We start from the raw sequence: 25754 nt of genomic DNA, 5'->3' as shown, positions 1-25754 counted from the left end.
TTTTCTATGAACATTTTTATTTTTATAATTTTATACTTATAATATTAGAGGTAGGAAGTGGTTAGGATTGTTTATAATAATAATAATAATAATAAGAGTAGTAGCCTTCTTTTCCGAATTGTAGGTCATTTCTTAAAAGTTTATATAATATCTCTCAATTCGGCGTGCCTTTTGGCATAGGCCTATTGTCTCCACTGTGTCTGTCTCCTGCAACTCTTGTCCAATAAGGTCCCAAAGAGAGGCGTATATTATCTTCCCATCTTCGCATTGAGCGACCATGCCTTCTTTTGCTGTCTCTTGGGTACCATAAAGTAGCCTGTTTGCTCCACTTATTTTTATTACACCGTAGCATATGGCCGATCCAATCCCATTTTTGGAGATCAATGCGTTAGAGTATATCGGTTACTTTTGTTCTGTTCCTTATTTCAGATTTTATTCACTATTTATTTTTAGGATTGGTTAGAATAATTTAAACAACCCGTTAAATTATGTATAAAGGCAGGAATGACCAGTATATAATCGGGATTTTAAGAAAATAGTTCAGAATTAAAAGAAAAAAATAACCGACATATGTTTAAAATAAATACCTATTGGTAAGCAGTTTTAATTAGTTTGTACATACATTCATCCTCACAAAATTTCACATTTATAATATTCAGAGGAACGGTTCTAGCTACGAGCTATATATCCGACCGTATTATGTATTGTGGTTTAGGATTGCAAGTTATTTCCTGATTTCCTTAAGGGTTGACTTTCGTACTTTTTAACTCCCTTTTGTAAATATTACTAATATGAGGAAGCAATTACTGTTAGTACCCCCTTTGGATCCGTTCTTGATAAATAAGTAAGGAGATTTGAAATATAATATCTATTGCAAAAAAAATCGATTTGATGTATCTCAGTGGACCAACCCATTTTTTTTCCATATTCTTACTTCACAACCATGATATGAAACTTCAGATAGAACAGAAAAAAAAAGATAATATGGAGCTTGCCTGAATATGATTGCTGTAGTATAACAAGTGAAAACAAACAATTGACTGAGTTAATTGTTGAAATACCCTGTATAGAAAGTGTTGAATGTCAGTGCTTGCATAATTTTTAATAAATTAGTTCTATCTGTTACGGTTTGGTCCTACGGACCCAAAACCCAATTGACCTATGATGCTCATTCACGATCTCAAACTAACTTTTTACATCCTGAGTTTTGGCTAGATATTGTTTTTGAGTTATGGTGGTATAGATAGACAGAGAGGAGGGCAACCGGAAATGGATTACTTAGGTGATTTTATGAACTTATAGGTACAAAAAATAAACAACCAAATAAACAAACAATTCTTCAGCTTTATACATTAGTTAAGATAAGATTAAGATTAAGAGTAAGATTCTCGAAATGGTAAAAATAAGTACCTACTTTTGATCATAAATATATTTAGACAGCTTCAACTTTTTTCAACTTAAGGTTACCTTTATTTGCAAATAGCTTTTAATTTTATTTAAAGTAAATATTATTAACAATATTATTGAAAGTGTTTTAAAAATAAAAAATAAATATAATTACAATTGATTGATCTTAAGATAAATATGTTCAATAAATAATTAGTAAATATACATTTATTGTAAAATGTACTTTTAGCTATAAATCTAGCGTACATTTTTTTGACTTATTTCCAAAAAGTCAAAATTTTGTTTCGATAGTCTAACCACAATAAGCAAGGATGATATTGAAAAATTTAAAAATTTTAAATTTCAATGTGTCAAAGGAAAGGCAACCCAATTTCTTGAGTATCGGGTCGGAGAGATAATTTTTTTGCAATTAAAAAATAAATGGAGTGATTAAAAATTTACCGGATTTATAGCGTAAAAACGGCAGCTTTCAATACCACTCTTGCGAGTGTTGTTAGACTACCAAAGGATTACGTCGACGTAATTTTTTGATTTCTAACAAATAAATCCAAAAATTGTACGCTAGTCTTATACCTATTATTAGACTCGCAGTCATAACAACCAATCAGAAATAACAATACTTTAATGTATCGGAGAAATAAGATAATAATAATAATTAAAAATAATATAATAATTCATATTGACCTCCAAATGTTTTTTTTTTTTTAAGTCATGTTTATTCTTCATGTCTTCACGACGACGAATATCTTCTATTAAATCAAATTTTTTTAATGATGGATCTAAATTACCATAAAGTCTTCATTGCCAGTTCACGTATGTATCAAATTGATGGCTGGTTAGATAGAATTTTGTACTATTTTGTTTAATCAACCATTTATTTGATTCTCGAAAGCATCGAAAATTATGTTCTAGATGTGAAGTAACTAAAGGGTTTGTTAAATTCATCACTTAAAAGATGTCAATTAATTTTGCCACTTTAAATATGTTTAATAGCATTTTAAACTCTTGTGGTTTTTACATTTCAATGGATGTAGAATTCTAAATTTCAAATTTTTAAATAAGTACCTAAAAGTTTTAATTTCAAATTTTTTTTTTTGCACTATGTTAGTTGCTCATTAAGAAACCTAAATTTTATAATTTTATATCCCTTGAAATACAAAAGCCGTATTTCCAGGTATTAGATTCGAAGTCTATATATTTCATCGCATATTTCACCTGCGCTGTGCGTGCTATTAAAAATGTCATGTTAAACAAATGAAATTTATAAAATTTAAAAAATCCCCGAGAAATTTTTCGGATACGGAACCCTAAACTTGCACTTGAAACATGTATAAGAACACTCTCCATTAAAAAACCTTTTTTCTTAGAGCCTTCTCCAAACTGAACCAATATTAAAGATCATTGCCTATTCTTTAGTTGTTCCGGCTACGGAATTCTAAATTCGCACTTGAAACATAGCTAAGAACACTCTCCATTAAATTACCTTTAATTAAGTAAAATAAGTAAAGGAGTGGTCATCTTGTAATGGTGATGAATTTTGCAAAATTCTTTCTTACAACACATCGAGAACATAAAAAGATCCGTGAGAAGTATAAATTATCGTTGTATCGCAGATACAATGAATAATCTAACGTTAAGGTGATTGTAAAGCTACAGTATTGTAAAAAAATTTTAGTTTATTGCACAGTACACACATATAAACCAAAAACATGCTTTGTAGTCAAGTAATGAGTTATTTTTGGCTTTAAAATACCACAACAACAAAAATATATAATATATTGTGTGTAAGTAATGCTTATAAATTTGATAATATAGATATCGCTCTTCAATCATTAATACTCTAACTATAGTCGTCTCTGTTCAACAAATTATGGATCTCCGATGAACTCGATGAATTAAAATAAAAATTTTGTTTTTATATCATCAACAACCTTATATTTTTATGGTAGTATTTTACACTATAGGATTGTCTAAATATTTTAGATAGTTTTTTTACCACACTATCTAGGTTTTTTGATATAGAAATATCTAATTTAAAATGATAACCTATATGCTTCATCATTTTTTTCAGCCAACTTTGAACGATAAAATAATAATAAAAAGCCCAATGACCTAGGAATTTTTTGTGATTTTTGGAAACTTTGTTAATCACAAAATGTATTTATAAAGTTTTATTGAAATCCCTAGTATTATTCAATCCTTGCATATCTCCTTAATTGGCTTGAACAGCAGCCGTCTTGTAAGTTTGAGTATAAAAATTAAACAAAAATATTGACTTTTAAATTTTACGCAATTCAATTTTAATTTTTTAAAAAAGATAATATGTTAATTACTAAATTAAATAAATTTACACCAATCTGCGAATATTTTAATTAGAGACAAAATGTTTTTTGACAAAACAAAATTTTTCCAAAATTAACACATAATCAATTAGATGCACCTGAATAAATTTTAATATTTAAGAAATAAACAAATCTTAATAGAAACAAGTGAAAACAAACAATTGACTGAGTTAATTGTTGAAATACTATGCATATGCAGGGTTGATTACTCTATCAAATTACACATACATACTTGTCACAAATACATAACTGATTTCATACTATACAATTTACGCCTAATTTGCGCCCTCATGGGTAAACAGTGATGTTTACGAAAAAATGTTTCAAACAAAAGTTGGTTTATTTTCTATAAGGAATATTTTTTATATTTAAACTTTTGTTCTATCTCTAATGGTTTACAAGATGGGTCCTATGGACACAAGACCCAATTGATCGATGTTGCTCATTTACGAACTCGACCTCATTTTTTGAGTCCTGAGTACGCTGTAAAAATTTCAGCTTGACATCTTTTTTCGTTTTTGAGCTATCGTGTTCTAAGACAGACGGACAGACAACCGAAAATGGACTAATTAGGTGATTTTATAAACACCTATACCAAAATTTTGTTCATAACATCAATATTTTGAAGCGTTACAAACTTGGGACTAAACTTAGTATACCTTGCATATTACATATATCCATGGTATAAAAATAAACAAATCTTATAGAAAATATCATTTCGTTTACCATGAGTAATACAGAATCTATTTATTAGTAATGTAGTATAATTACGATTTAATTATAGATTTTAAAAATTCAAATTATATAGTATTATTGAATTCAAATTCTAATAATTATATGATAATTATTATATATTTTTTTAAATTTATAGCTATTATATGTTTGGTGGCTATGTATTATATTAAAATTAAAAAATAACTATTATACGCGTGTTTAGTAAATAAACAAATTTAAAAATGTCGACTCACGTATGGTAATTTTTTAATAAATAATGCATCTTTTTAAATGTTTATATTTTTACTTATTGTTTTGAATATTTTGATTTCGTAATTTTTCAAAATGTTAAAAATAAAATAAATAATTTTAAAATGCAAGCTTTTATTTAACATAATTATTAGACAGTAAATAGTTATTGAAATAAATACCACGATACTCGAAATAAGATTGTATATTTAGGAATTCTATTTAAAAAATACAATTAAAAAACATCCAACAGACTTACTTTTCGCTAAATATCGATATTTCGATTGCAACGCAATCATCGTTAGTAGCTAAATTTATTCATATAACACATTACAAACATTTTTCACAAAATTAAAAAAAGATTTAAAAAAAATATTACCAACAATTACAGTAACGATTTACAAAAATAAAAATACATAATTTATCACAAATTTGAAGAATAAACACTATGTCTCAACTCGAAGTCAACAAAAATTCATCCTTATATAGACAGTAAATGTTAATGAACTTATATCTGGGCAGTAAATAATACCTTATAGAGCGTTCTAAAAAATCTAGATGGTATACCTATATAATCGCCTTGCAGCGTTCAAAAATGTCTTTGTGGTACCTACAATCGTGCTGGTTGTAGACGCTACGGTTATTAACGCTCATGAAGAATATATATTTTTGACCAATTGTTATTTTTTAATATCTTCAAACCTAAAACCAGTTGAGAAAATCTGCACCTTCAATTTGTTTAAAATTAATTTATAAAAAGTTTATGAAATTGTTTAAAGTATGTAAGCGCCCAAAGCGAACATAGAAAGCCAATAATAGAAAGTATTTTCGATTTTTTAGTTCACGGCATTCAATGTCTTTTTAAGATCTAGAACTTTAACTTCTTTGGCGTCAACTTTATTTGTTTTAATTAAAAATCGGTTTTTTAATTTTTGACCTTTTTTTGGACCTGGGATACTCGTCAAGCCGAAAATAAAAAATGCTTTTTTGTATTATATTTTTCTACATCAACATTTTTACTTTATTATATTATAAATGTAATCTAGTATTGTGATCGAAAAAAAAAATCGATATCGGGGTTTCAACGGAAATACACGTTTTTAGGGTCCTTGATTGCAAAAAAGTGGTTTTTAAAAAATGTTGCGTCCGTCGGTATATCGGTATGTCTGTTACCAAGCTGGAGCCTTCATTTTTCAACCGATTTTTCTCAAACTCGGTACATAGGTTCAGTTTGATAATAATTCCAGACCATTTTTTCATTTTTTCCCTAGGCCTTTTTTCAAGGGTATTTTCCTCTAGGCCAAAATAGGATTTTTGGAGTTTTCTCAAAAGCGGCTCTAACGATTTCGATTAAACTAGGCACAAGGCTAGACCTTTAGGTGTTCCTAGGATTGGTATAAGCCACATATCCGGGAAAATTCGAGAAGGCTCACACCCTTGGAAACCTTTTTTATGGATCAGTCCTCTGGTATGAAAATTATCAGAGGAGAAAAAGTTGTTAGGCTGGATCAGGTAAATGATAATTTCATATTCACTGGAACCAAAACTCTGTACAAAATTCAAGACTCAATCAAAATTAGTAACAAAATTCATTAAATTATTAAAAAAGTTATTGTCTGGTGTGATGTGGTCTAGTCCCCAAAGGCCAGTACCGTACCTTGTTTTATTTTACTCGGTATAAATTAAAAATTGGTTATATAATCAATTTGATATTATCATGGCTAAAAAAAATTGAACAAAAAAAATCATTTTAATATTTTATTAAAAATTTATTTATTACTTTATATAAATATGATCGATTAGGTATTATTTTGAAGCCAAAAATATTTCAAGGATCCATAAAAACATATAATTACAATAATATTTTTATTTAAAATAAAAATTTAAATATTTTTTAAATAAATAATCTTTAAAAAAAAAAAAACTAAGTACACAGTAATTAAATATTTTTTGGTAATAGGTTAACGTGAAGAAAATATTAAAATAATAAATATTCAATACATAAACTTTTTTTAAAATTTTATGTCAAAAAAAATTTGCTAATAGGGATAAAATTGTTTGCCTTTATTTGTGAGTATTGTAAATATACTGTGCCCAAAAAATAAGGTGACATTGTATTTATTTAGAAAATTCTTTATTTATTCTTCCAAATCAATTTCATCCTCTTCAAAGTAATCCACCCCCCCCCCCCCGATGCAATGCACTTATGCAACGAATTTTCCAATCTTCGAAACACTGTTTGTAGTCACTTTCCGGGATTGCCTTCAGTTCTGTCTTAGCTGCGGCTTCAATCTCCTCTATTGTATCAAAACGGTGCCTCCGGAGTGGTCTTTTGAGCTTGCTGAATAGTCAGAAGTCGCACAGCGCCAGATCAGGTGAATACGGTGGTTGCGGTACGATATGGGTTATGATCACGAATTATGAGTGCAATATGGGATGGTGCATTATCGTGGTGTAAAAACCATAAATTGTCTTTCCACAATGTCGGCCTTTTTAGGCGGATAGCGTTAGGCAAATGACACATGTAAAAGAAACGCGCGCAGTTTAAATTCAAATGTCACATTATTTTTTGGACACAGTTTTATAACTATGAATAAGGTTTTTTGAGACGCTACAGAAAAAGCAACAACATTTCCATTAAATTTTGAGAAATTGTTCATGAATATGTTTAGAAGTCACAATTAAATTTTTTTAAAGATTATTCAGGTAATTCAGAAAACAAGTTACCGTAAATTAAAATGAAATTTTATAGGAAAGCCATAATTTTTAGGCATTAATAAAGATTTAACATAGTTCAAAAAATAAGAATTTTTTATATAAAAAAGAATTTAAGCTTTACTGACAATTATAATTAATATTCAGGAACAAAGTCAAGGAAAAATCGTAATTTTATTAATTCCCATGAGAATTAATGTTAAATTACGGTAATTTATTTTCTCTGAATAATTTTCAAACAAATGCAATTGTGACTTTTTAACATGTTTAAGAACAATTTCTAAAAATTTTATGGTACTAAATTATTAAGTTTTTGGTTTTTAATGGTGTTTTTCTTGTTTTTTCTTGTACTGCGTCTCAACAAGCTTAAACAGTTGTTACACATTTTTTCAATTTGATTGACACTTGAGTAAGGATCAATAATAGTCATGTTTACTAAATTTTATTTTATCACTTTAGGTGAAGAATTCGCACTGCACTGGCAGAAAAGTGAAGCCGGTTTTTGAAAATCTTTAGAAGTATGCAAAATATGAATGTTTAAAATTAAACAAAAACGAAGATTTAGGTTAGTGACATCATTGTCCGATATCACTATAGAGATACATATAAAATACATATAAAATTTTGTTTTGCTAAAAAGAGATGGGCAACAATCTTTGAATGCTTATTTATAGGCAAACAATAGTAGTCATGTTTAAATTTTTTTGAACTTCAGGTGAAGGATTCTCATTGTACGGGCAGAAAAGTGAAGTTAGTTTTTGAAAATCTTTAGAAGTATGCAAAATATCGTTTACGTTTAAAATTCCTAATTAAACAGAGAGGAAGATATAGGATAGTGACGTCATTGTCCGATATCACCATAGAGATACATATAAAATTTTGTTTTGCTAAAAGGAGATGGGCAACAATCTTTGAATGCTTATAACTTCTTCGTTTTATAATCAATTTTAATTTCACTTTCTAATTTTGTCATGGTATTAAGTCTAGTTTTACATTTTCATGCATAATATGGCAAATTCGATATCAGGCAAATACCGTATCTGTGGGGGAAAAGTTTGTGGTTATAAAATTTTTTTTCCAATCTATTTCTTTACACATTTTGTTTTCTTGAACAAAATGGATGTATATTCTGGTTTGGGTGATGTATAAAAGGTTTTCTTACAAACAAGTTAAGATTTCGCTTCTACAGATAAAAAACCATAGAAAAAGACATAGGTATGGTATAAACTATAATCCATTTAAGCTTTAATCGGCTTAAACTTTAATCGAGAAATAGTTTTCTATGTTTTTTTTTTATCAGAAATAAATTTTGGGCAGTCTCAGACTCACTGTTATTTTCTTCAAAACTTACATTTTTATGCATTTTTTAATCTGAAAATACGAATTGCCTACTATGGCAAAATGAATGAGTTAATCTGAGCAATAGTTTCAAATTCTATTAGCTGTACTAATAACTCCATGAAATCCTGAGACATAAAAAAAAAAGCTTTTGTTTACTTTCATTTTTTGTAAATATTTTTGTAAATTATGAATAAATTTTTGTAAATTATGAATAAATTGTGCAGGCGTTTGGTGTTTATTTATAAACAAATTTAACTATATAAATTAACTATGAAATATGTTAAAATAAGGAAATATATACTTTTAGTAGACATAATTGTTTATGTTCACAAATATTTTTAATTAACATAAATAATTTATTGTTCAACATTGTCCGGGTCATACATGAATATGCAAATTAATTTATAAGCGCCATTTTTCTAATTGATAAATCACAGGCTGTCACAGTAAATTTAAATTAGTGTCTCTGCGATAAAAATTAGCTATTTTAATCAAAATATATTATCAAAGTCAAGTTAGTACCTGCGCGTTATGCAACGACTTTTCTTCACTAATAGCCAATTTTTGAACACACGGTTTTTATTGGCGAGAGTCTCCCGTGGAAAATAAGAAACATTGGTAGTAGTATCATGGTGAAAGCGGTTGGAAGTCAAAGTATCAAGTATATTATTTTGAGCATAAACTAATGCTTGACATTTGAATTCATCCAACGGGATATCTATGAATGGGATGGACTGTGGGAGGAAAAACTTTTCATAGTACATAACGGATTCTTATCAGAAGCTTCGAAATGTTTCAGAACATTTTGAAAATGTTTATCTTAGTGATATAAATGTAGAAAAACAGAACATAATTTTCCACAATATTTTGGAACTTTCAAGAAATATGTATTTCGAAAAATGCTCGAAAACAACAACAAAATCTGAAACTCCAAAGTGACTATTATTATTGGTTTTGAAAAACTGAATGATCAACAAAGTGTCAAACTATCAAAAACGCTCTTGAATTTAAAAGTGGATTAAGGTCGTTCCCAAAAAATCACGTTTTCTAAAGATAGTCTTTAAATCGTTGTATATGCATTCTCATTAATAATGCATTCTCATTAATAAGTGCTTTTAAAGGTATGCTTTATTATGTAACAAAGCTAATTTTCTTTAGATAAGTTTGAAAACTAATATTCATTAGTTAAAAGCATGTCATATACTTTTCTGTAAAGAAAATTATAAAAAGTAAATTTTCGCCAAGTCTTTATTCACCAATATTTCAAAAATTATAGTATATATCGAAAAATTTTACTCTCAACTTTCCTCAAATTTTTTTCAGGTTCTAACAGAATCCATCCTGAACATTTGAAATGTAAATCTCAAATATGAGCATATACACTTATTTTTTTGGGAGCTTCCTTAAGGATGTATGAGCATGGCAACAATAATTGATTTTAGTGCTCAAAATTTTTAGGTAGACTTTTATTCAAAGCATATGTGGTTAAAATTTCAGCTTAGGTATCCATGCAAATTTTTAAGAAAAATATCATTGAAAATCGATATAAAATACTTTACTCTTATGGAGAAATCTCAAAAAACGACATATCTTAGTTTTTGATAATTTTCACTTGGTACGAATGAAAACAAATTTGAAAAAAGTTTTTAATATAAAGTAAACATATTAGAAATGATATAGAAAAGAAAAAAAACAAGTGTCTCCATCCATGTAAGGGATGTACGATCAGGGTAGATTTAGGGTTGAAATTATTTTTATCTTATTTCAACTTTGATGGTGCATTTTAGTATATCTTTATGAATGTAGATGAAAAATAAGAATACAATTTTTCGATATATGCCTTGGTTTACGAAATATCGAAAGCTGAATAATTAAACAAAATTTTCAATTTTCGATATTTTGAAAAATACTCCAGATATCGAAGAATTGTATTCTTACTTTTCGTCTTATGTCGTCAAGTTATAACATAATTCACAAATCAAAATTGAAAATATTAATTTATTAAATTTGTGCCCTTCTACCGTGCTCATATATCCTTAAAGAGCATACCTTAATGTAGGGAGTAAATATTATTCAAATGATCAAACACCTTTTATATTCATATTCAGAAGATAAAAGTACTCAAGGATCCCTTTGGCGCCCAAACTATTAAATTTTATAGCCAACCTTTTGCTACTGCACCTCTTCTCCAAACTCATCAAATACATCATTCTGGCCTTCAAGGATAGGATTAATCTCTGAGTGATTTTATTTGAGCTAAAACGACTTTTAAACACTTAAAATAATAACGCAAAACAGACAGCCGTCATCATATTTATCTACATCAACATGTCTCCAATTTTGAAATGTGGACCTCTTAAGGTCTGTCAGAATTATTATAATTGTATATGCATATCATATTCGTTTGATTTATTTGTCTAATTTTTATGAAAATTAAATGATTTCTTCCAAGGTTGACAATTTTTATTGATTTTTTCCCTGGTTTTGTTTTTCTCCATAAAATTTATGTAGAATAAAAAAGTAAAAATATTATATAAAATTTTGTTGAACTCATTTTGAATAATAAATTAATCATGGAAAATACACAATTATTTTAGGATTAAAAAAGTACTGTGATATTCGTAACTTTCTATTTTTTTGGAAGTTAATAAATTTTTATACGTGACTTTGTTAACGTTGATTTTGAATAAATCCAATCTCCATATAAACTTCCATGCCTTGTATGACCGTGCAATATTTAAAATCGATATTCTATAAATAACGAAAATATGAGGGTGTCTTCATTTGAAATGCGAAACACTGTACATACATACACACCGGTCAAACATATAACCCCCGTCATCGTCGGGGTAAAAATAGAGATATCCCCTAAAATTTCAGAATTGATTGAGACATACTCCAAATTCATATAAAAAATCAAGCCTTTTATCCAAAATTGCCCTAGCGCTCGTACATCCTTAATACTTGAAAAACTTTTTAAGGGTATATATAAACTTACTAGATTGATACCCGCCCGCTTCACTACTTTTAAAAGTAAAAACCACCGCATTATAGCCTCCAAGCTCTCTTGATATACACATTTTTCAATTTTGTTAAATGTAAAATAGTCATAATTCATTGAATACCTATATCAGAAAAGATGGCTATGATTTGTTTGACATTTACTAATATAAATTTTTACAGAATTATTTAATTTATGGTTCAAAATCATGATTATAGATGGATTAGATCTATGATTTGAATCATAAATTAAAGATTTGTGTAAAAATTTAAAAAATGGTAAATGTCAAATTAAATAAATTTTTTAAAAATATATCTTTATAAATATATAGTTCATTTTTTATTCTTATATATCAGCTATATTGCTGTACAGTTTCATTAAAAACCACTCGCTAGTTTTAGCGTGAAAGGGTAACAAACAAAAAAACAAACAAACATGGTTACTTTTACATTTATAATATATAGGGGATAAACCTGTTAAATATGTATTCGCACCGAATAAAGCAATTTCAATGACCATAAATTATAGTTTTAGCACAATAATTGCCCAATTTGCATAGCTTTACAATAATTGTTTTATTGTTATTAATCAGAGTCTGTGTACCTGTGCAGGAGAAGTTAAAAATAACTCTAAAGGTCATTTACAGTCACTATTGTAAATGAATATATTTAAATGTTTTATTAGAATTTTAAAACCGCAAACATTTTTCTTTTTTTTTTTTTAAGCAGATAAGCTTCATACAGGTATAAAAAATTACTACAGCTACTGTTTTTGTTAAAATATATGAAATGCGGCCGACAAGAAATATAAATATGCATTAACTAAAATTTTTTTTTTTCATTTTCCCAAGAAAAATTTATCTCTTATCTCTATATTTCTATATATTATAAATGCGAAAGTAAGCATGTTTGTTTGTTTGTTACATTTTCACGCTAAAATTAGAGAATGGTTTTTAATGAAACTGTACAGCAATATAGCTCATACTTTAGAATAACACATGAGATATAATTTATAAAGATATATTAATAACAAAAAATAAATAAATAAATAAATAATAATTTACTAACTAAAAAATAATTTAATTTGACCATAAATTACAGATTTCTGTAAAAGTAGTCATTTGACATTACCATAAATTATAGATTTCTGTAAAATATATCATCTTATTTGCTTTTTTTTATCACAACTTGTTCTTGTAACCACAATCAGGGGAGGGACATAAACTGTCATTGAAATATTCCGGGGAGGCTTTTGAATAGAGCGAATCTTGACATAAGTACAGGAGAGGAAGCAATGGACCTAGCTGCCACTTTGAACCAAATTGCTCCTACTTACGTTTAATAGGAGCGAAAATATACGTTATTTAATATTTGCATGAAATCATGTATATCCTTAAGGTAGATGTACAAAGTATGGCGAAAAGTTTCAGATTGATCCATCGATATCTATCTGTCCATGTTTCATGAGGTAGATTGGTCGTAAACTTTTCCCAGAATTATTTTAATTTAACCATGCTCCTTATCGCACGTTATCGTTCTGATTTGTTTGTGTGCTTGAGGGGGTTAAACAAAAAAATGTGTAACAGTAACAAATCAACGTAACACCGTAACCTAGGAAACTTAAACTTTTTTCTATACAAAAAATCAACTGTATAATAATATTTAAAACTGTAAAATTAACTATTAACTAAGTGATTCTGATTCTTCTTTGGAAACTTCTTATTACTGTTCATAGATGGCTTTTGAGCAAATACCATTCCTTCATTATTCAATAATACATATATTTATAACGAAAGGGCCATAGTTCCCACCGGGTGTCCTAAGACACCTCTTGTTCTTTTTTTAAAACGGTATTTCTGTGGATGGATTAGAGTTCATGGTGTAAATGTTCTAGAATGTTTTGGAATTTAAGAGATTGGCTATAAAAGAGAACATTACTTATCTGAAAGTCCAAAGTGGAAAAAGATTGAAGCCATTTTGAAAAACACGGCGAAATGCTTTAGAAAATTATGAAATGTACTTGAGGAACTTCCAGCTATGTAAACCGATTATAAATTAGTCAACACTGGCAGTTACCGCCCCTTGATAAATCCGTTAATGGCGGTACTAAATTTTTGATGGAAATGAAAAAACTAAAGTTTTTCACAATTACTTTCGGAGAGGTCTCGAAAAAGGAAATTGGCTAATTTTCAAATCTGATATTTAAATCGCTAAATCTAGAACAAATAGTCAAATAAATTTTTCAATAACATCAATAACTACGAAAATATGAAAGATTTGAATGTACAAATAGAGAGAAAGGAAAATGACACTTGCAAGAATAAAATTAAAAAATGTTTTATCTTTGTATCTTTTATAATTATAAATCGATTTTAGTTTTGATTTCAGATCTTGTCATCTATTCTCGCACATTTCCAAATTTTAAGGAAAGAAATATTGAAATCGATATCAGGACAAAGACCAATAGTATTAAGTTTAGAATAAATTTATTTTAAAAGGACGAAGCTAGAGCTTTTATCGAATTAAAATTGGAATTTATAATTACTTATAATTTAATTACATTGAATCTAATTAATAATATTAATTAATATAATTAATAATTACATAAAATACACAACAACATTAAGGAATTTTATTTACATTATTAAGACTAGAATTTTTATAAATTAAGGTAGTACGAGCGCCAAGGCAAGTTTAGAAATGTGGTTGAAATAATAAGTACCTTATTTTAAACTTTGATGATTAATTTTGTTATAGCTTCACGAAATTTACACGAAAAATAAGAATAAAATTTTTTGAAATTTCTTAAGCTAAATAATTATATAAAATTTTCAATTTTCGATATTTTAAAAATGACTGCAGATATCGAAACATTTTTTAAATTAGTTTTCGTCTTATATTGTCGAGTTATTAAATAATTCACCATCAAAATTGGAAAAATAGACATTTATAAATTTTTATCCCCACTACCATGCTTGTACTACATCTTTAATTAGTTAGGCACAATGCGTTTTTTTGTTTTCAATAATTTATTAAGGTTTTAACTTTAATTTAAATTGTTTTTAATTTTTTTTTTCGCTACCTGAATATGATTTTGAAGTCATTTATTTATTTAAATAATCGGACAACAACTCCCCCCCCCCTAAAATTTTCAGAATTGATTTAGACTCACTCCAACTGAAAATAAAAAAAATAAAGCCTTTTATTCAAAATTGCCCTGGCGTTCGTACATTAAATTTTTTTAAATTTCCTTTATAAAATTTAGCTGAAATGGAATATGAAACTTTCGTCTAGCCAAATAGGGTGCAAAATTTTGATTCATATGTTCCTAAATTAAATATTTATGTAAAAAGGCGATCATAAAATTTTTTCATACGAATTCGAATTTTTCATCTTGTGTAACAAACAAGTTTAAAAATAAACATTTTTGTATAAAAATAGCATAGCTTCTGTATAATTAAAAAAACAATAATAATAATAAATTGTAAAGGGTTTTCCATTAAGAGTGCCTGAATTTTAAACATAAATTAAGTTACTATAATGAATGAAAGATATCATAAAATCAGCCAAATGTAATCCGCTGTTCGCTGAGAGACCCCCCGTATGAGAAAGATATAATTTTTCTTTTCTAGGCTGCATAGATTCAATTCAATATTATCGATGTTGTTGTTGTACTTACTTTTAAGGACACTCGATCAAATCTCACGTTTCGACAAGGTTCATTTGATTTCTGATCATGTACTCAATCAGTTAATTTGAAATTTATTACCAAACGTAAGTATATGGTAAGATTACTTATTGTTATTGTTTACTTTTAATCATGCATACGATATTTATTTACATCATGGTCTATTCGATTATATTTGATGTTTTTTCGTAATAATAATAAATAAGTGGATAAACAAATTAAAAAAATTCATTGAGTTGAAAAATTGCATTCGTGTCTAGAACTCGAATAGCCTAATTGGTAGGGCGCTTGACGTGAATCCAAGAAGTCCGGGCTCGAGTCCTGGTTCGAGTGTAATTTTTTCAATTCTCTTTAGTTATATGGTAAGAAGTTGGAACTGAAAAATAACAAAATGTTCAATAATATGCTAAATCCGTAGTTTAACATTGCAAATATTGTTTCATGATAATTTTTCCAATATTATTAACATGGCACTGCACAGCGAACCTTCGAAAGCCTTTTGCATGATATCATAAATCATTTATCGAAATTGTGAAAAAATGCTTCAAATAAAAAAAAAAACTCATATCTCATACATAGGTAAATTATTTAATTTAAATTTAAAGTTCTGACATTTTTAATGTAAAACTTTTTGTATTAATTAATTACATAATTTTTATGAATTAATTAAACTTTTTTGTAACTTAAGTAGCTATGGATTGTAATATACATATATTTATTGATTATAAATCAACAAATATTTATTCGTAAATAATATTTTTTAATCGACCTTATCTTAAATAATTTTTTAACCGAATCAAGAATTTGTGTAATATTAATAAGCAAAATAACAAAATATGTATGCTGTATGCATTAGAAGGTTATAGTAAAAATATGTATATGTAACCGGCTATGTATACAGGGTGGTTTAAATAATAACAGCAGCACTTTATCAAATTGAAGGTAATGTAAAAATGTCTCATTACACTTTAAGCTCGGACAGCGTCCTCTAGATAAGGGTATTGGAATTTTAGAAGAAAGCCTATCATCAGCCTTAAATTATGAAGGATTATTAGCTCGTAGGTACTGTCAAGTTTTACGCTCCGGAAATATTCACAAAAATATCCGTTTTCTTTCAAAATTTCAACATCCTGTATCTAAAGACAAGGAAATTATTATTTTATAAACGTTATCTACTATTTGATGAAGTCCAGTCGTTATGCCTTGGATCATCCTGTATAATTAAATATTTTGTACAAACTGTTGGTATTCTTAAGAATGGCTTAAATGTTCAGGCAATTTATAATATCTGTATTATTTATTTTTTAGTATGTAGAGCGAATCAAATAGTTTTTTTGGTGTGAGCAATATTAACTTTTCGTGAGCTTTCGTGCGAAATAATCAATTTTAAACTTTTAGGAAAATCAAGGACCTGAAGACCAATATTCTTAGAATCGACTGAAATTGCTTCGGGGTATCGACTCCTGGCATATGATTTTAGTCGACATTTAAGAAACTCATCCAATCGCCAAAGCGACTTGAACATTGCAAGCTTTTTTTTTGAAAATATATAAATTTTTTTGAAAGTATATAATGTAATTTTAACCCAAAAAGTTTTTTAAGAAACGCCTGATAAAAATAGTTCTATTTATTAGCGAATCTACAAATAGCAAGAACAATCGTCATTTTTTGCATTTTGTGAGTTAAAATTATTATAAAAATAAATTGTTATCCAAATCGGAGGTAAAAATTTTCCTTATTTTTTACAATTTTCTAAAAGGTACCCGTTGTTTCAGAATTTGATAAAAATTGTTCTATATATAAAAGTTGCATTCATTTGACGAGCCAACGTCAGTCGTTGTAACGAGGTTTTCATATACCTATCGCCTAACACGCTGTACGAAAAGAGATTCTGAAGACATTTATTTTCATGTGCTTACGAATAAATCTTTCGCAAAATAAATATACAAATACTTATAAGTATTAAATTTTAATCTTGATTACTTGATAACATAATATTTTCAGTTTAAGGCCGCCTATTTTTACAAATAGAAAGTAGTAAGTAATTGACACTGTTGCCAAATAATTGCAATATAATTTTGTAAGAAAAACACATTTTATATGTTTGATAAAATCACTTTATAATACCTCTTAAGCGCAGATAGTTTGCAATACATTTATAAAATTTTATCGATTAATTTACCAATTTACACTTATAATTTTTATCGGACTAATAAATCTTCATAAATTATGATTTTATTGTCCATTAAAACGTTTATAAATAGCACCGGTGTTAAATAAAACTTTCACATGAAGTGGCAGACAGAACCGTAGCTTCCACATGTCTCATGTCTTTTGAGAAATTTTGGCAATTAAGGCACATGGTTTGCAATAACACAACAATTCACCAGATTAACAGTCGAGGTTTGCCAGATGGCGACATTACTTTGCCGGATGAATTTAAGAATGGCGACAATACCAAGATACTTTCTGGTTTTGATTCTTTTTAAAGTTAAATTGATCGAGAGTGTTCTTAGCTAGTTTTCAAGAAAAATTTGCTCAGCCCTTTGAAGATTGTCACCTCTTTTCTAGTTGTTGTGAGATATGGAACCTTTAACTCACCCTTGAAACATAGCTATGGACACTCTCGATCAAATTACCTTTCAAACAAAAAAATAAAAATCGGTTTATCCGTTTAAGAGCTTCGATTCCCTAGACAAAATTATAGATCCACAGATCGGTTTTACTTATAACACCCTCTTTATTAGTTTAGGGTTAATATTCATTTCCCAAAAACATCGATTGTAAGCAGGACTAACGAACTTATTTCAAATACTTACTAATTCTCTTAGAAAATTTCCATAACTTCTTAAGACGGTTTTCTACACATTTCTCAAATGCGTGAAATCATTATTTGGTTGGCGTGAAACTTTATAACTTTCTAAAGACTCCTCTTAACTATTCATTGGTGGAAAAACATATTTATAAAGAAAAGCGGCTTTTCAGATAAGAATGATTGAACTTACAATTGAATTTCAAGCACTGCGATTATAGCCTTTATCGATTTGAAATTTGGATATGCTATAGGTACTCATTTTCTATCTGCCCTGGTTATTTTTATTTTTCGAAAATCCTGGTAATTTTCCCAAGTTTCATTGAAAATTGGGGAAAATAACCAGAATTTTTGAAAAATAAAAGTAGCCATATGAGTAACTTATAATATATCCAAATTTCAAATCGATAGAGTAAAGGGTATAATCGCAGTGCTTGACATTCAAATGTAACTTTAATCATTCTTATCTGGAAACCCGCTTTTCTTTATAAATATTTTTTTAGAGTAAATAAATAACATAAATAAATTTTTGAATCATTTTAATAACTACTAAATACGTGTTTAATCACGTTTCACATCTATTTGTTTAAATAAGATTATAATTATTAATTGAGGTTGTTCGTTAGTAATGTAAACGTAATTATCAAAACTAATTTATTTATATTTCAAATTACTAAAGGGTTTTCTATTAAGGATGTATGAGCATGACAACAATGTTTGATTTAAAGGCTCAAAATTTGTTTGTAGGTAGTCTTTTACTCAAAGAATATGTGGTTAAAATTTCAGCATAGGTATCCATGTAAATTTTTAAGAAAAAAGGCACTTAAAATCGATATAAAATACATTGGCTATTATGGAGGAATCTCAAAAAACGGCATATTTTGAAAGTTTTTGATAATTTTCATTTGGAGTGATAATGAAAACAAATTAAAAAAAAAGTTTATAATAGAAAGTAAACATATAAGCAATGGCATAGAAAAGCCAAAAACCGGGTGTTTCCATCCATATAAAGGATGTAAGAGCAGGTTAGATTTAGGGTTGAAATTATTTTATTTTATTTTCAACTTTGATGATGAATTTTGTTACAACTTCATGAATGTACATGAAAAATAAGAATAAAATTTTTCAATATGTGCCTTGGTTTTCGAAATATGGAAAGCTGAATAATTAAACAAAATTTTCAATTTTCGATATTTTGAAAATTAAGCCAAATATCGAAAAATTGCATTATTACTTTTCGTCTTATATCGTCAAGTTATAATATAATTTATCATCAAAATTAAAAAAATATTTTTTTAAATTTGTGCCCCATTTATCGTGCTCATACATCTTTAATAACCTATATACAAATAATTAAATAATATAAAGAAAAAAGTGTTTGTTTTGAAGAAAGAAAAATCAAGAATAAATTGATTTTGATTAATTATAAATTCAAAGTTGCGTATCCGCACTTTGCCCCTTTCTACGGTTTTTTTAAAAATAGATCTATAAATGGAATTTTTCAATTCATTTAAAACAAAGTTTCGTATCGAAATTTTACGCTTTTCGTTATTTATTCCCTTGGTAATTTATTTTAGTGAAAACCATTTGTTAAAATTGTTTTCGCCCAAAAACTACGGAAATCGGATTTAGTTATAGACATCTAGCCTATTTCGTTGAGCCGAAAGTCATCATTGTCACTAAGTTAAAATTAATTTCGATTAAAAATTTTGAAAGTTTTTCAATATGAATGAATCAAAATCTTCAATTTGTAATTGGCCTCCGAAATTAATACGAAATTTTTTGGTTAACTTGCCTGTAATGAGTACATGCTTAATATCCCGATATTTCCAACGATAATGTTGAAGTAAGGGTTGTTTAAATTTTTATGCCTACAAAAATTATTAACTTGATGGATTTTTATTTTTAATTTCGATTGAAAGCAATTTCCACATAAGTTTAACTACAAAGATGTATTTAAAAGTGATACTTCGTGAATCAAGGCGCATTAATTCGTAAAATCTCGAACACGTATTTGGAACTATAAATATAAATAATTCCTTTGAGCCTGAATCGAGCAGAAAATAGTACTAGACTATTCACAGATATTAAAAATAATTTCGGCGATATTTATTTAATTAATAAAATATATAGATAATTCTCAGACAAATATTAAATATTTAATTAGATTGAATTTTTATGACGCTATTTAAGTGTTAATGTCGGTTTTTCTAATATTTCAGGTGTGAATGCCAAAAGCAAGTTTTCTATGACAATCTTATTATTTTCCTCTCATGTTTGTTTATATGTATACCTAATTAATTTGTGGTATACCACATTTCTTCAAAATATTTATGGATTTTTTCTTGATTAGGTAAAACCCTTATACTGATTAATTTTCTTTTTTTATTGAATATTCATTGATTTAGAAGAAAAAAACATATTTTACCTACGTCTGTAATTTGGTGACAACAAAGTAGTGAAACAAATCCCAACCATTTCAAAGAATTATATCAAACATACTAAATTTTTCCTTAAATATATTCCGTGGAATGATCAGAATCACGTATGACAAATTATTTACCGAGAATTTGTTATTGATTGATTTATTTTTTTGTAAAAAAAACATCCTGCTGATTAATATTTTTATCTTTTCACGAATTGTTTTTGTTCCAAAATATGAATTAAAAAATAATACTTTAATGAAATAATTTTGTAAAATTTATTTCAGCTTCTGTCAAATATTTTTGAATTTTCAAGAAATACCTTACGTAATACTTGCTAGTAATATGGTTTCATGGTTAATATTTCAGAACCACATATTAAGCACAAAAATAATACTTATTTGAAAATATCCCATACCCCCCCCCCCCCCATAATATACAAAATTTTGGTATAGTTGTTCATAAAATCACCTAATTAGTCTATTTCCGGTTGTCCGTCCGTCCGCCCGTCTGTCAACTCGATAGCTAAAAAGATATCAAGGTAAAATTTTTACAGCTTCAAGACGTAAAAAGTGAGGTCGAGTTCGTAAATGAGCAACATAGGTTAATTGGGTCTTGGGTATAGCGTTGAGAGAGAACAAAAGTTTAAATGTAAAAAATATTTCTTATATAATATTCGTAAATTGTATAGTATGTATTATATGAGAATATGAGTTATGTATGTGCGGCATGTGTGTAATGTGATAGAGTAATAAACACTGTCTATGTATGGTATTTGAACAATTTACTCAGTCAATTGTTTGTTTTCACTTGTTTAATTTTCTCTTTTTCTCAATAAACCATGACAAATTTTAAATAGGTAATAATTTTCGTTTATTTTAACATTTTAGAGACGTAGATAAAGTTTTGTACGATACACGTGTGATAACGCATTATTAACGTACTTTTGCGATTGTCCAACACGTGCTACGCACTCGTTGTGCACATTTCGCAGGCATGTGTTAATAATGCTGTTAGCCTACTAGTATCGTATATAACTATTTGTGGGTACATAGTTTAAATATTTCTCTTCAAAGGCGAGCAAAAATACCAAAGTAGATCAAGTTGTGTTATAACTCAACTCATCATCTGAGTAAGGAATTGGTGTAATTAAGTACGCCGTTTAATATCGGAATCAGTACCCAAATATCCTAACGATATGCTATTTCTAGAAAATTTAGGCGGGATACCATCCGTATTTAGCATATGATGAAAATATTATTGATCATTTGCCTTTAAACGAAAATATTCGTTTAAAACTAAACAAAGACTTTAGGTAAGAAAATTTAATGATTTTACGTGAAATGCGAAATGTTTCCGGTGCCAATGAGTTTCCTGTGGCGAGATATTACAAAGTAACTATTGATAAACAATTTATCGCATTTTTATATTGTCTATTTAAAAACGATTCTATCATTGATAACAACTTATTACCTACAGAAAATGCCACTTAATGCGATAACAATTCTGATATACACTATACCCGTTTTGCTAAACAATTTTCTAAAGCAGAACAGTATGGGTGTATATATTGCGTATTTTTAGTCAAGTAAAATCCTTTTTAATGTTACTTTTCTTCAAAAAATCATTAGAGAGTCCTGGCGGTTTATTTTTATGAAATGAGCCACTAACAGTTTTAGAGATTAGGAAAAAAGCAACCTACATTTCTTAGCCCTAACCTATTAATAGAGCTGTTTTAATAGTCAAGGTGATATGGGAAATAGGCAATTTTAAATTATTTTTTTAGTATTTTACGAAATTCTGTCTTAAGTTTGTCTGATCTACTTTTTTTAAATAAAATTTCTTGTTTATTTATGTTGAAACATTTCCGGTAAAATTACGAAATAAAAATTTATATCTTGTTTTGGAAGCTGTTTTGTTTATATTTTTTCGCATTATTACATTTAATTGCTCAAACAATAACCTCTGTTTTGAAGTGTAAGGTCAAATGAATTTTCACACGATTTTCAATGTTAAGAAACTAGTTTTTCTCTAAATAGAAATAAATGTTTACATTTTAACAATAATTTCGCAAATATCTATCCAAATTTTAATAATTGAGCCAAGACATAGCCCAAAATATTTTCAATCATGTCACTCAAAATTAGACTTTATTATCACTTTTAGGAATACTAATAACAAAACTTATTTTGAAATTATTTTAATTAAATTTGGGTGGTATTTTTGGAGGCTGGGGGAATTTTCTTGACAAATATTTCAAGAAAATTTAATTTTTTTGTGCTCTTAAAACTTAAGAAAAATTAATAATAAATTACTTACGCTTATATCTATCCATTTTGCGTGTGTTTATTAAAGTTACTTAGTTCAAAACAAATTCCACCCCAGAAAAAACTAAATGTTCACTTAATAAAAAAAATAAATATTTGAAAAATTACACTTCACAAGAACAAAAGTTTTTGTCCAAACTCATATTTTCCAAAAAAAAAGTTCTCCAAAATGACACAAAAAAGCAAATAACTTTCAATAACTTTGATAAAAATTATTTTCTCATACAGGTAACAAGTTTGAAAGACAACCTCGTAGTGTTTTATATTGTCAGAGATAAAAACTATTGAAGCATGCTTTTTTGTATATAGTATTTAAAAAAAAATTTTAAAACCACTCACAAAACAAATCTTTTGTGGAGATTATAATATTTATTATTTCTCGTCGCGTAGTAAAATTAAATTTTATTAGGCAATTAATAAAAGTATGTTTATTATAAATGTTTATCGAACGATTATCAAATAGAAACTAAACTTTAATATATCAATTATCTCTAACCGTTGTTTATTTAATTATTAATAAATTTTATAAATAATAATAATAATTTTTTATATTAATGAAAATTCATAAGGCGTCATGTACCAAGGTGGGAGAACTAGGAGGCTACCTAAATCCTATGAGAGTGTATTTACATATAAAGATATATGTATAGGTAATTCTCGCGTTACGCGTGTACAATATTTAATTGTTTGTTTGTATAAATGAATTTATTTTAATTATTTAAGGTATTTCCAGGATGGAATTCGCAGTTAATATGCTAAAGCTTTTGTAAAATTTTTTCCCACAGAATTCAACAGAATTTAAGAACTTAACGACTTAGGTTAGAATGGCTGTCCTGGGTGGTACACACTTAGACCATAGGGTCCGTTGTGATACCCAAAAAGGGTTGGCCCATCCCCGTCCACTACTCCATGAACCATATTGAGCTGTTTAAGAACTGCAGGAGAGCTTTGACGTCCATTGACTTTAGGTCGGAAAGGTCGTTAAAGAGAGGCTGGCTCAAGTTAGTCCATCTCCTCATGGCAAGAGCTGGGTAGTGACAGAGAAGATGAGACATTGTCTCCTCCTCCTCAACACTGTAACATCTCCTGTAGTATTCGTGATACAATGTCAGGCCCAGGCGTTCAGAATGCCTGCCATTTCCCCATGCCAACTTTTGGTCTGGAATGATGCCTAGATATTTGGCTTTCTCCGATAATTTAAGGCTCACCTTTGGGAGCATAAAGGGAGAGAGGAGATTTTGTATTTCCTTGTAAAGAATTCCAACTCTGTTTTGTCTGGGTTCATCGCAAGGCCAGAGTTGAATCGCCAGTGTGCTAGAACATTTAGTGCAGATCCCTGATGCCGTTATCGTCTGCGTACGCAATTATCTTGTATCCCGAGCCTCCCACTTTAAGGAGATACTCATTTACCGTAATGTTCCATAGAAGGGGTGAAAGTACTTAACGACTTGGTTCTATACACATATTTTATAGGCGTTAAATCATAATTTGATTGGCGTGAAACTTATAATTTAAAAAAAATCTTTTTAAATATCCATTGGTGAAGGTTTATAAAGAAAAATGGTTTTCTAGATAAGAATGGTTAAAGTTACGATTGTATTTTAAGCTCTGCGATTATATCCTTTACTCTATCGATTTGAAATTTGGATATATTATAAGTATTCATATTTTACCTTCCTTGGGTAGAATATGAATACCTATAATACTGGATTTATTATTTGAACATCTTGTTAATTTTCCCAATTTTCATTGTACACACCGCGGTACTACCCGGTACTTTTTCTTATTTCACTGTACCTGGATATAAACAATATAAAATTAACTGCATTTTCGAAAAATAAAGTACCTAGGGCAGATAGAATATGAATACCTATAGCATATTAAAATCGATAAAGTAAAGGATATTATAATCGCAGTGCTTGAAATTCGGTTGTAACTTTAATCATTCTTATCAGGAAAATCGTTTTTCTTTATAAATTTTTCTTTGAGCCAATGAATATATCCCAGAATGATTTCATGTCAATCGAAAACGTGTATAGAACAGCCTTCATAGAATTTACTATTAAATCCCATAGTTTCAGAAATTTTGACCGTTTAAACATGAGATAATTGTGCTTACGTTTCCAATTTTGACTACGTCAAAATTAATATTTCAAAAACGAAAATTAATGTCTAAAATTTTTTATATATTATATTCTTCAAATTTTTATTTTTATTTTATTTCTTTCACTCCCCTACTTTTTTATTATAGTTCTGTCGAGAGAATTTTTTAATATTGTAAAAAATAGCAGGGAGGGCAGTAAGTTTTACATACTTTAGAGGGGGGAATCGCAACTTTGCAGCTGATTATTTGGCGAAAAAACGACAAAAAATCTGTCGGTATCTCACACCTAACAATATTCTGAGAATGTGAAAAAAAAAAACCAATTCTGTCGACGAATGCATTCATGCTGGAAATACCTTAATAAGAAAAATTCATTATTAATTCATTATTGAGTGAATTTTTGGGATTTGGCTAAAAAATTTTTGAGGTTTTTCTAAAATTGAAATATTTGTATAAAATTATTATTAAGGTTGTTTAAATGAATACCTAGGAAAATTTTGAATATTTTTTGTGGTGTTAAACTTCTAGATTTGAACTATTAAAATTTGTTAATTGTCTATGTTTACGCGAGAGATTTTGACGGTAAATAAAAATAGTATCCATTTGTAAAGAAAAAAATTAATAATAAATAA

At 28.0% G+C, this 25754-nt stretch overlaps 1 protein-coding gene across 1 annotated transcript in view; it reads right to left on the bottom strand.

The window, feature by feature from the left end:
- Positions 1–23121, bottom strand: part of LOC123301840 (organic cation transporter protein-like) — a 32869-nt gene extending 9748 nt beyond the window's left edge. Inside the window, exon 1 of the mRNA XM_044884759.1 lies at positions 23011–23121. Within this exon, the coding sequence (XP_044740694.1) occupies positions 23011–23026 (16 nt within the window). The 5' untranslated portion in view covers positions 23027–23121. The remainder of the gene's footprint in view (positions 1–23010) is intronic.
- Between the last annotated feature and the right edge of the window lie 2633 nt (positions 23122–25754).

Source organism: Chrysoperla carnea, chromosome 5 (genome assembly GCF_905475395.1).
Source record: "Chrysoperla carnea chromosome 5, inChrCarn1.1, whole genome shotgun sequence".
Classification (NCBI taxonomy): domain Eukaryota; kingdom Metazoa; phylum Arthropoda; class Insecta; order Neuroptera; family Chrysopidae; genus Chrysoperla; species Chrysoperla carnea.
This window is presented reverse-complemented; position numbering and strand designations above follow the sequence as displayed.